Below are 12,686 nucleotides of genomic sequence, written 5' to 3'. Positions count from 1 at the left end.
TTTGTGGCGGTCAGTTTTGATATTGTGGCAGGCCGCCACAAATAAATCAATGTATGGGAAACTACGGAAGTTCTAAACGGCCATGCATTATTATAGTTTTTCTGTCTTGTTTTTATCACGTTATCACGACTCCTTTGTCGTTATCACGACTATCCAGCCTCCTTCTCAAGTGTTGAACACTTGTGTAAGTCGTCAATCACTGACAGACACAGAGCGATTTCAGTTTGAGTGAGTCCCTGATCAAAGTAAAAGCGAATACGATCATCCATGATGCTGCGATGATGCTGCTTCTATAGCATTTTCTCATGCCGAATACACAGAGAAAATTAAGTCGTGATAACGACAAAACTTTCAGATCACGAGAAAACAAGACAGAAAAATTATAATACTGCATGGCCGCTTAGAACGTCCGTAGGAAACACTGCATTACAGAACATAAATTTCCCTTAGCCTACCACAGAGTATTGGATTGCAACTCCCGAGTTTTCAAACTAGAACAGGGTCTGCAGTGTTTTCGGAAGTCTCCGTTTTCTAGGGTCGAAAAAACACCAGAGTAGTGTAAACGACTGGCATGGCCGTCACAAAAGTTACACGTTTCTGAAACGAAAATGCACTAGTGTAAACATAGCCTCAAGCACTAAAAGGGCTTCAATAACAAACTTGGCTTTCACATGGCTTCGCCACCCCCCCCCCCCCGCTCTGTTTCCATGGAGCACAGCAGATGTTGCCACTGGGCTTTTAGCCCCATATGACTTGAATGGCACGAAAATGATGTCATGGCATCCCATTCGGGCATTAGAGCCGGGATTTTCTGGGAAAGAGAGCGGAAAAGACTGGGCTTTAAAAAAAAAAAAATCATAATGGGAAATACAAAGGGGAAAAATATATAAATCACACTGCACAGATCCGTCAATCAAGCAGCGGAACTCACCCAGAGATTCATGAAAGGAGGGTGAGAGATTCTCAGCTGATGACATGCTGTTTAAGACAACAGTGAGACTGTGGTGTCATCCGCTTTTACACTGCAAACACATCCCTCACAAATGCATCAGCTTAATTAAAAAAATAACACACATGAGATTCACAGAGCTCAGCACCGAAGCTGAACTTTGGACAGTGTGATCAAGCAAACATTCAGAGCAATTTTCATTTAAACAAATTATACCTTTAATACACCTTTTAATGTTGTGTTAGGGCTGCACGATATTGGGAAAAAAAAAACAAAAAAACTTCACATTGCGACATTGTTTTTCTGCAATATATATTGCTATATGAAGAAAAAAGAAAAGAAAAATCACCAGATGACTTGAATCAATAATTGGGGTGATTTTGTAGGAGAGTAGAAATCAGCATAGAAAATAAACTAATTACAAGCATAGATAAATATAATAGAACAAAGATGCAAATTAAATAAACAGTGCTTTATATTTTTCAAGTAAGTCTGCCAGGATTCAGGTGCAGAAGTTGAATAATCAAATATAAAATAACACTGCATAGTCTTCACTGTATAAATTAAATCTGTTAAAGCTACAAGAGTGATTTTTCTTTTGTTTGATTAACATTCATGACACAGAAAGCAAGAGGAACATTAAACTGCTGTGAACCAATATACCGTTACACATCCATTTTCTTTCTCAGTTGTTTACCTTCACCTAAGCCATAAGCAACTGGGATTACAAGGATACTTGCAGAGACGTGTATTTTGACATGATTTCACGCGTACGTGTCATTTCAGGCACAAATGTGACCCTGGAGCACAAAAGCAGTCATAAGCAGCAATAGCCAAAAATACATTGTATGGGTCAAAATTATTGATTTTTCTTTTATGCCAAAAATTATTAGGATACCCATTTGTGCCCAAATATTTCTGAATGGTTTTATGCATATAGTCGTGTTAATAGTGTCCTATGTGAACATGCATATTTATTATGTATAAAAGTCGAAGAACATTCGATGCAAACCCAAAAAAGCTGCATCTATCATATAATCTCTTGAATATGAAAACACAACAAATCCATTTGTCTTAAAGTGGTGGAGCAGTGCAGAACAAAGTGCAGCCATCAAGTTGCCCCAACAGGGCATTGGGTATCAAAACGTTAAATGAAAATATATAAATAAAAATAGATATGTACAGTGCCCTCCACTAATATTGGCACCCTTGGTAAATATGAGCAAAGGCGGCTGTGAAAATAAATCTGCATTGTTTATCCTTTTGATCAATCACTCAAAGAATTCATAAAATTCTAACCTATCATTGAAATAAAAATAGAAAGTGGGGGGAAATCTCAGTGTGAAATAAGATTTTTTTAATATATAAATATCAGTTGGCATTTATAATCCTGTGGAACAGAAGTCATGGCTGGACAATGGTATGCTCTGGTGTGCTAAAAAAAAAAAAAAAAAAAAATGTAAATATGAATGGGAATATACTTCAGAAATATTTTACTCATAAGAATTTCAAGGGGTGCCAATAATTGTGGCTAACATGCATTTGGAAAAACATTTCATCATGAGATTTTCTCCCCACTTTCAATTGATTTTGTGAATTTTGTGAATGAAAGATCAAAACTAGGCACTAATATGTTAACAACAGCATCATGTTAACATGTTAATTGTGTTAGCATTATGCTAACAACATGTTAACAAGCAAATGTTAAAACAAAATTAACATGTTTTAAACAAGCTGTTAATGTGATTAGCATGATGCTAGCAACATACTAACATGATAGCATTAAGTTAGCATTTTCATGTTGCTAGCATGATGCTAGCAAGCTGTTTTTAACAAGGTAACATGAGTAGCATGATGCTAGCAACAGTATACCCCCATTTCCCCATGATATGTTATATGTACTGGCATATAGTACATATATAGTTGCAACTATAGTTGCCGCTTGGACTTTTGACTAAGTACACAAAACACTATAGATCTCTAGTAAGATTTGTTTTGTTTGGATGATTCATGAGACCTTCGTGATTGTGTAGATGTATATATGGCAACAAAAAAAATACTTATTAGTAACATGAAAATGACCTTTCTTTGGGAGTTTTTGCCTTTTCCATGCTTCCGGAAAATAGGAGTAGGAAGTTGACAGCCTCATGTGACAGGAAGGAAGTGAATACCTCCCCCTTGAAATCCTTTATTTGGCTGTTAGCTTGCATGTCATTGAGACATCAAACATGGATAACATCTAGAAAAATACTTACAACTATCAACTGCGGCAACTATAGTTGCATTTAAGTATGCTTAAATGGGTTAAGTAAAGATCATGTTCCATGGAGATATTTTGTAAATTTCCTACTGTAAATATATCAAAACTTCATTTTTGATTAGTAATATGCATTGCTAAGAACTTAATTTGGACAACTTTAAAGGAGATTTTCACAATTTTCTTTGTTTTTTTTTGTGCACCCTCAGGTTCCAGATTTTCAGTTGTATTTTCAATAGTTGTATCTCAGCCAAATATTGTCCCATCCTAACAAACCATACACCAATTGAAAGCTTATTTAATTTTGAAAAATTTACTCTTATGACAGAGTCAATAATCCAAAATAACACTTCCTCCTGTGAAAAGGTTGTCCCTTCTGAATCAAGACAAAAATACATATTAGAGTGTACAGGAGAAACATGTTATTATGGACTATTATTTTGTCCAGAAGCAATGGTTAAAAATGCCTTGGAATTTTTTTTTTTTTTTTACAAACATGCAACTTTTCACTTTTGTTTGGACTCTCATTCTGACGGCACCCATTCACTGCAGAGCATCCATTGCTGAGACACTGATGGAATGATACATTTCTTCAAACCTGATGAAGAAACACACTCATCATCTGTAGGCCTACATCTTGGATGGCCTGATGGGGGAGTAAATGTTCAGCAAATGTTTATTTTTGGGTGAAATATTCTTTTAAATCATTATTGAAAAACACAGTGACATGCATTTTATGCAATTTATATAATTTATGGTTTTAAATGGCATATCTTTTTAACACTAGCAGAACTGTAAATGGCACGCTGCCATTATTGGATCGGCGACACGGCATTAAGAAACTTGGCACGTACATGCAAGAATATAAAATGTTGCACAAATGCTTGAACAATTACACTTCTCATTTTACATGGCGCCCAGATATCTCAGGCCTAATCTGCAGCGTGCAGAATGTGTTCCCATACAGGCAAGGCATTTGTTGTCCTAAAGCGCTTGGCCGGCGTCCACACACAACGGTAGAGAGCTGGTTCTGATCCGTCAGGGCTGGGTGTTCCCAAAGCACAGTGGCAAAGGAATGCAGTGTGGCGGTCCTGCAATTACCCACATTTGAGCATCACACAGCACTGCTCCGATTTCACCTCATACACTCAAGACACATCTGAAGCTTTAAAGCAACAGTTTGTCCAAATATGAAAGTCTTCTTAAAAGTGTCCTCACCCTCAGGATCATCCAAGATGTAGATGAGTTTCTTCATCAGGTTTGTAGAAATGTGTCTCTGCATCAGTGTCTCAGCAATGGATGCTCTGCAGTGAATGGGTGCCGTCAGAATGAGAGTCCAAACAGCTGATAAAAACATCACAATAATCCACACCACTCCAGTCCATCAGTTAACATCTGGAGAAGACAAAAGCTCAAACACATCCAGCATTAAGACGTTTTAACTAAAATCTGAGTCTATAATCCATAATAACGCTTCCTCCAGTGAAAAAGTGCATCTGCTGTTGTCTCTCACATCAAAATGCAGCCACATGTGTGTTTTGGACTGTTTTGTCTTGTAAACGCTGCTTGATCTGCAGATTTCTCCCCTGATTCAGACCAGAACACTTTTTCACTGGAGGAAGAGTTATTATGGACTCGGATTTTAGTTAAAAACGTCTTAATGCTGGATTTGTTTCTTTTGGCTTCTCAAGACATTCATTGATGGTGGTGTGGATTACTGTGATGTTTTTATCAGCTGTTTGGACTCTCATTCTGACGGCACCCATTCAAGCAAGTGAGCAAGTGATAGAATGACAGTTCTCTAAATCTGTTCCGTTGAAGTAATACGTTCTATAATAGTCCCAATAACTCCACACCTGACTATCATAAAAAATAAAAGAAATGTACATACAATCATCCTAAATGTAAATGTACATTAATATGCATAAACATTCCAAGGACTGATTTTTTAACCATTCGTATACACACACCTGCTCATTATTTCAAACATTCATATATTTGTAAAATCCAGCCTGGTCATCATTTTCAAATTTCAATTCCTTTTTATGTTGTACAGTACACTCTTAGAAGAGATTGAACCTTTCTATTGAACCCTTTTTAAATGGTTTCATGGTGCTCGTTGTTTTAATTTTAAAACATCGGTGCAATGTTTGCAATTGACATTATCGGGATATAAAATAAAATGATCCCAAACGTAAGTACGGCGCGTGGGGCAGTGATCCGTTTCCAAAACCACCGGCGTTGCAACGTTAAAACACACCGTTACCCATTTGCAATATTTTAATGCGAGTATTATGCCACAAGTGAGGAACAAAGCTTTGTTAATAAGAGAAATAATTGGTTAGCAGGCAAATGTTCCATCGCCACCATGCTTTTGGATGCCGTTCAAGCGCATGCATGCATTTAAATCAAGCTGTATGCGGCTTTCTGTTCTGTTTTGCCAGATGGTCATGAATTTAATATTATTTATTGTTTCTTTTCCCAAATCCTCACTGTCTCACCCTCTAGGTTCGCAGTTTTATTTTATTGTTGTTGTAATCACTGTTTTCGCATCTCTTACTGTGGTAAACACATGGGGGGGAATTAAAGATTTCGTGGCCATGAATTAAGAATTCGTTACATACTGCTCCCGCATTTTTTAGGGAACAAATTAATGAAAACTGGACAGTGGCCACAAATTAATATGTCGTATGAACGAATTAACAAGCTGTATGAATGAACAGTATCTGTCCTGCTCGCGTGTGCAAAGTCAAAGCAAAGTGCCCGATATGCAACAATTATCTAGGGAAATTATAACTGAACATGACTTATTACTACATTTCAATACAAAAGAGCTTGGATCACATTAAAAGCGTCGTTTGTACATTAGTAAATTATTTGTGTGACCCAGCCCAGCATGAGCCGCACACACCCCAAAATGAAACCGCTTAATCGACAGCTTTTATCGATTAAATCGCTTATCGACAATTAATCGATTGTCAATTAATCGTTGACATCCCTAATTATAACTATAATTTTATATCTCCTGTTGTTTTAACAGATACTGAAATTGATGGAGACACTTGAATGAACCTAACTGACACTACGAAAGCTTAAATATTCCCAAAAATGAAGGATCCAGTTAAATTCATAAGATTACAAGGAAACCTAAAGACTGAGATGCCAGCAAGACCACCATGAGTAAGTTACGACTGTGTTTAAAAATATGTGGGCACCTTTACTAATTATTATTAACTGTTATAATCATTTAATTGGATGTACGGAAGAACTTAGTGACTTTAACACTCTCACATTTATGCATTTAGTTGACATTATTACAAAGCAACTTTTAGTGCATTCCCATATTTAATGGGATGCTCAGTTAGGTGTGATGGTCAGGTCAGGCGTCCACATGTGTTTAGCCAAAATACATGGTTAGCTTTGCAAATCATTGAGCTGTTTTTAACCATACTAACATGCACCTTTCTGCAAACTTTTTTGTAGGACTTCCTATTGATATTTTACCTGGATCAGTCTCAAGACAACATACTGCTTGTTTGTAGCAACATATTGTGGCAATTAAAAAAGAAATTGAGCAGTTTTTTCTTAGACAGGACAAAGCAAACAAGATCAAAAATAATTCAAGGTCTGTTTGATTAGATATGCACATATGCATGGTCATTTCCACAATGCAATAAGTTTATAATGTTAGAGAATGATGAGGGTAAAAATGTTCTTCTCTATTTTCAGGTATACAACAGGCAAACACAACAAGGTCTTCAGCCGTTGTTACCGAATACCAGTGCTTGAGAGAAAAGACTAGCAGAGGATGTGCTTAAAAACAAATTCAAAAAAAGAAAGATCACTTTTGATTAACATTGAGGAAAAGTAAGAAAACTGATCATTTTACCAGACGTCCATCAAAAATATGTTTTCTCACTGATGTCAACTTATAATATTAGTAAGGGATTGTTGCAACCGAAACGCTCATAATTTAGTTTTATCATGATCACTTGCCACTCCATCTATTATCCTTATTATATTGATAATATAGTTTACATTGCCTTTTCAGAGCCAATATCTGGGCTAATGTGATTCTCAGAATAAAAATCAGATTCATAACCCTTTGGCAGCCACTGAAATCTCTCGCTGAAGAATAAAAATGTCTCGTCTCCACAAACACAACCAACAAGCAGCTGGAGCAGCTAATCATATCGCTGAAATCCTAACCATTCAAGTTCACCTTTAAGAAACGTGCTGAGAGATTAGTACAACATGCTGGACATCAACTACTCACGGATTTGTCTTTTCTCTTGTTTCACTGGACTCTGGGCTTGGCCTAAACGGCAATGGCAGACATCCAGACAGTTGCGCTCTCAAACCTCTGCCCATTAATCCTGATGTGTTTTGCAAACAGACGGATCAGATTGCCTGCTGATATTACATGTTCCAGAGTTTGTCTTGTGACTAATACAGCAGATAATAAACAATTCAAATAGGCCTCTCTATTGTAACGTGTATTTCACAAGCGTTCAACTGGAGTTCAAACGTCTGTCCAGCATGCAAAAAGCTAAATGTCCCTATCCATCTCTTGGGGAAATTAAAGTGATTTTCCCCAATAGTTTTGCTTGCACTGCAAATCCTCCTCTGTACAAACAAGAGTAAGCGCAGTGTTTTCATAGTGCTGAAGTCTTACAGCGACTTGGAGTGCCCTGTATGACTTATTCCCTGATTTAAAAACCACTGAGCCCTGGCATCAACGCAGTGTGCCATCAAACAGCTCTGTTTTCCAATCATGTGATCCAGCTATAATGCACCACATGCAAAAGTTTATTGGAAAGCCATCTAAAAGACAAAGCAATGCCAACTAATACTTTAAAGCACTTAAAAACACTAATGCATGACTTAAAATGCATGACTGTATGCAGTGTAAGCAATAAATGCATGCAATATTCCCCCCCGATTTGGGGAAAAGCAAAGTCTGTTCATGTAGAACAGATGGACATCAGAAAATTAGGCCGATATGAAAGTCAATTACAATATATTTATTTTCATTAACAACTGAATCAATCTGCATTGCAGGTAAAGGGGTTTCATATGCAATTCCATGACTTTTCACACACTTGTATCCAAAAGGAATACAAGATACATCAGTATCTGAAATCCATCTACATGACAATGCAATGCCAAATCACACTTTGAAGCAGAGTAGATGCTCAAAATACTGTGATGCATGCCTTTAAACACTGTACAAACATAATGAACTGTATGCAATGCAAGCAATAAATGCATGCAATATCCATAAAAGTGCAGATCCATATAAAACACAGGGACTCTTGAATGTAAACATTTTCAATGCACATACACACATGCAGACTATAATACAAATAGGATTAATGTAGCATGCCAAGCATTTACTGAGCATGCATTCGAGCCCTGACTTCAAAAAGAGTGCTTTTAAATCCAAACAAGAAGTTCAGAGTGCATGCATCAGATTTAGAAACACGTGGTACAACTGACACAGGTAAAGGTGCGCCTCACCTGCCCAGCTCTTTGCCGGGGATGACGTCATAGTGCTCGGTGAACGGCTCGCTCCTGATGGCGGTCCGGATCTCGCGCAGCAAACCGGAGCGGTTCTGACCGGATTCACACCGAATTCGGTTTCTGGGCTCGGTCGTTCGTGGACATTCGGGAATCATAACGGCTGTTATAAACGTCAATTCGTTTTATTTGTGTCCCGACACCCGTTTTTACCTGCAAGCCCAGTTCAACAGGTGACCTGATACTATCACGCTACCTCACTTAATAAAACAGTTCCTCTCGCTGAGTTTTCACCTAAAAACATGGAAACGTGTCTAAAACATTAACTGTTAATACTTTCATCTTCGATTAAAACTCCTCCTAAGCGAGCACAAACGCTTGAGTTTATGACTGCTGCTCTCCTCAGCTCCTCTGCTTTCATCTGAACCCAGTCAAAGCCAAGCTGCTCCTCAGACTTCAGTTGCCAGGGCAACGTGCGTGATTGACACCGCTCTCCACCAATCACGATCAAGCACTTGCCGGTGGGCGGGAGGAGGTGGACCTTGACAGTGACTTTTGACCAATAAGAGGTGAACAATTAATTAATTAAATAATTATGTTACAGATGTATAAAAAAGATTGCTGTTGGGTTTTATTTTGAGAGGACAATGAAATCATATGGCTTTTGAGTTGTAATAATTTTACTTCTAAATATATAAATATATATGTAACATCAAAATAAGTGTCCCTTTTCCGATGATACCTATTATTATTATTATTATTATTACTGCTCTTATGCTGGGCATATTTAAATATTTGTATCTCTCTGTTTAGAAACACACTCACACACATATAGAAGAGATTCTTGTGATGCCCTCTGGTGTTTGGGCTGTGTAAGGATGAGAGAGAACTTGTGTGTGTATGAATCAACATAATCAATACAACCCACTAGAAAGTGATTGTTTATTGACATTTATGTACAAGGATTTGGGCAAAAGCGAAGCCTGTTCATGATGATGGACATCAGAAAATAAGGCTGATATAGAGTCATTTGTGTTCATAATTATATTTACATGTGTATTTTCATTAACAACTTTATCAGTTTGCATTGCAAGTAAAGGGTTTTCATATGCAATTTAATTTCCCACATTATCTTGAACTCATGTACAAAAATAATATAAAATACAAAACTGCCAACAAATAAAAATAATAAAAAACATTATAATATCAACTGAACAGTGTACAGTAGATGGTCAGACAGTCATTCACAAGTTCTGTCAGTGATAAACAGATTCAGTGTTAATGGACATCCTTCCAAAGAAAGTCCAGAGTCATAGGGAACATGTTTAATAAATAAACAATAAATGCAAACATAACACAACCATAAGCATCATCATAAGAGCCTGCATGCATTAAGCCTGGATAAACATCCGGGAACTGATTCTCTTTTGATGATGAGAGGCGTTCGACCAACATAAGAATATATATATAAACACATAAAAGCACCACTTAGGATATTTCATACTAATACAGAAAATCTGGTTTTGTCATCTGTGGTTATAAAGTCATTTTATTAATATTAGGAGACAAAGCCTGTTTGCATTTAAAGTTTTAGTTATGATTGACAAACCAACTCATATTTGTGTGACTGTCGAAATGGAAGATGTGCATCAATATATTAAACAAATAAATCATTAAAAATATGTATTTTAATTCATAAAGATATACCTGCAATATACAAGGTGGATGTGGGGTCTGAAATTTGTTATCCGTGGCAATGCCAACAGCTTCATAACAGAATATATTATACAGGGTGATCATATGTCCTTTTTTCCCCCTTGACTTCTAAATTGACAAACATTTCTGTTTAGGCTTTGTTTTCATTCTTGCTGAAGCCAGTGACTGAAAAGTGTTTTGACCAATAGCGTGAAGGCATTGTACATATCAACCAATCGTGGCGTGTGAGAAGGCGGGATCTACAGACAGTCAAAAGCAATGTAAATACATGTACATATAATATATGAGAACTGTAGAGAGACTGCCAATAAGAAAACAAAGCCAAAACCCAGACTTTTGTTTTAGGCAATTTAGAAAAATCCGTCCAGGACATGTCTGGGAAAAAAGAGGACTTGTGGGAATCTGGGAATGAATCCAAGGCCTTGCCATTGCCAGCGTCATATCAAATGGGCTCTAAAACAGCTTTGGCTTCAAGAAGCATTGTTTAAACAGTTAGAGAGTTATTTCTAACGTAGCCACATGGACACTGCTGGCAGAAAGCTCTGATGAGCTTAGTGGTAGTGTCACTAATTTGGTTACACAATGAAGTCGCTTACATCACTATCAAGTGTGCTTGAGCACATATTAGTGAGAGTGAGGTGACAAACTGGAGTTTAACCATTTCTGCTCCACAAACAGAATCAGTTTTAAATGACATTATCAACGGTATTAGAGCAACACAGCGCTGTCGATTGGACTTTTTAATGAATTTTTAAACTGATTTAAAGGAATAGTTCACCCAAAAATGAAAATGCGCTGTGTTTACTCACCCTCAGGCCATCCAAGCCGTAGGTGACTTTTTTCCTTCAGTAGATTTTTACATGAAATCATGCTCCTTGGTGATTCATAAAATGCAAGTAATCAGTGATCGTAAAAAAAAAAGATAATATCAAGGAACACAAAATGAATACTTGTGGCTCCTGTCGATATATTGAGGTCTTATGGAACACAACGAAATGATAGGTCTGTGCATGAAACTGAATATTATTTACAATATTATTACCTGTAGTCCAGAGCCTCAGGCAAACAGGGAAATCTGATTCTTTTTGACAGACTGATCATTTCACTTCATTAGACCTCAACATATCGCCACAGGCAGTGGCGTAGCAATATTTCACCGCTAATATTACCACCCGCGTTCTCTGATTTGTTACTTAGATTTGAGTGAACTAACATTCAGCCAATCACAAGGCGACTCATCTCTTGGGCGCGTCTGCTATGAGCTTCAAATCTCCTGTTGCTCTCGAGGTTTTCATTCATTCACTTCTTTGCTCTTTAGCGGTCTGGGGTAAAATGCACCCCAGAAAAAAAGCAGAGGACGATTACGTCCCTTTTTTTTCAAACACGCTGAAAAAAAGTGTATTTTATTTAATCAGAAAATATAGATGTCCACAGTGGTCTCAAAATCCCAAGTCCTGAAGTTATTTTTCAAACTTGAGTATATCACAGAATGGTTCCTGTAAGCTATCATGGCTTGTTCCCAAAATTGCAACTAGGGTGCTCTAAAACGCCTATTGGTATTCTAATGAGAATTTATTATATGAACATGAATGTACTTAATTTGTTCATTATGTTCATGATTTCTTTGCCTTTGAGGGTCACATCACCTGTGGCTGCTACGCCCCTGGCCACAAGTATTCATTTTGTGCTCCTTTATATGCTTTTTTATTCTCAAATACAGGCAACTGCTGACTTGCATGAATCACCAAGGAGAGTGGGTTCAGCTAAAAATTGCCTTCACTGTTCTACTCAAGAAAAAAAAAAGTAAGCTACATCTTTTATGGCCTGAGAGTGTGTCAAATAACAGCACATTTTCATTTCTGGGTGAACTATCCCTTTAAGGTTTGGCCAGGGGCTATGTTCAGAATAGTGTACTAGCATACTACTCATACTATTTATGCAGTATCCATAACATGCACAGCAAGCATACAATACCTAGATAATGTTTTACATTCACCACAGTGCACATTACATATCTAGAGTACTGTATGCCATAATGCAATGTGACTACTTGATGTAATACCTAGTATATAATTCCAATCTTGGACATTTATCTGATCATTCACACATTAAAAATGCAAAATAACTGTTTTTATTATTATTTCTGATATGAAAAGTGGGAGATACATGCTTTATTATTAAACATGCAGTGTAATGAGGTCATGTGACAACTACATTGCATACTACACTTGGAAGTGTTTATTT

The 12,686-nt window shown here is 37.1% G+C and overlaps 1 protein-coding gene across 1 annotated transcript in view; it reads right to left on the bottom strand.

The window, feature by feature from the left end:
• The window catches only part of stk17a (serine/threonine kinase 17a), a 39,342-nt gene extending 30,160 nt beyond the window's left edge, over positions 1-9,182 (bottom strand). The window contains exon 1 of the mRNA XM_079409203.1: positions 8,727-9,182. Coding sequence (XP_079265329.1) covers positions 8,727-8,884 — 158 coding nt within the window. The 5' untranslated portion in view covers positions 8,885-9,182. The remainder of the gene's footprint in view (positions 1-8,726) is intronic.
• Between the last annotated feature and the right edge of the window lie 3,504 nt (positions 9,183-12,686).

The sequence above is a fragment of the Barbus barbus genome (assembly GCF_936440315.1).
Source record: "Barbus barbus genome assembly, chromosome: 46".
In the NCBI taxonomy this organism is placed as follows: domain Eukaryota; kingdom Metazoa; phylum Chordata; class Actinopteri; order Cypriniformes; family Cyprinidae; genus Barbus; species Barbus barbus.
Note: the sequence above shows the minus strand (reverse complement) of the source record. Positions and strands in the feature narration are given on the sequence as shown.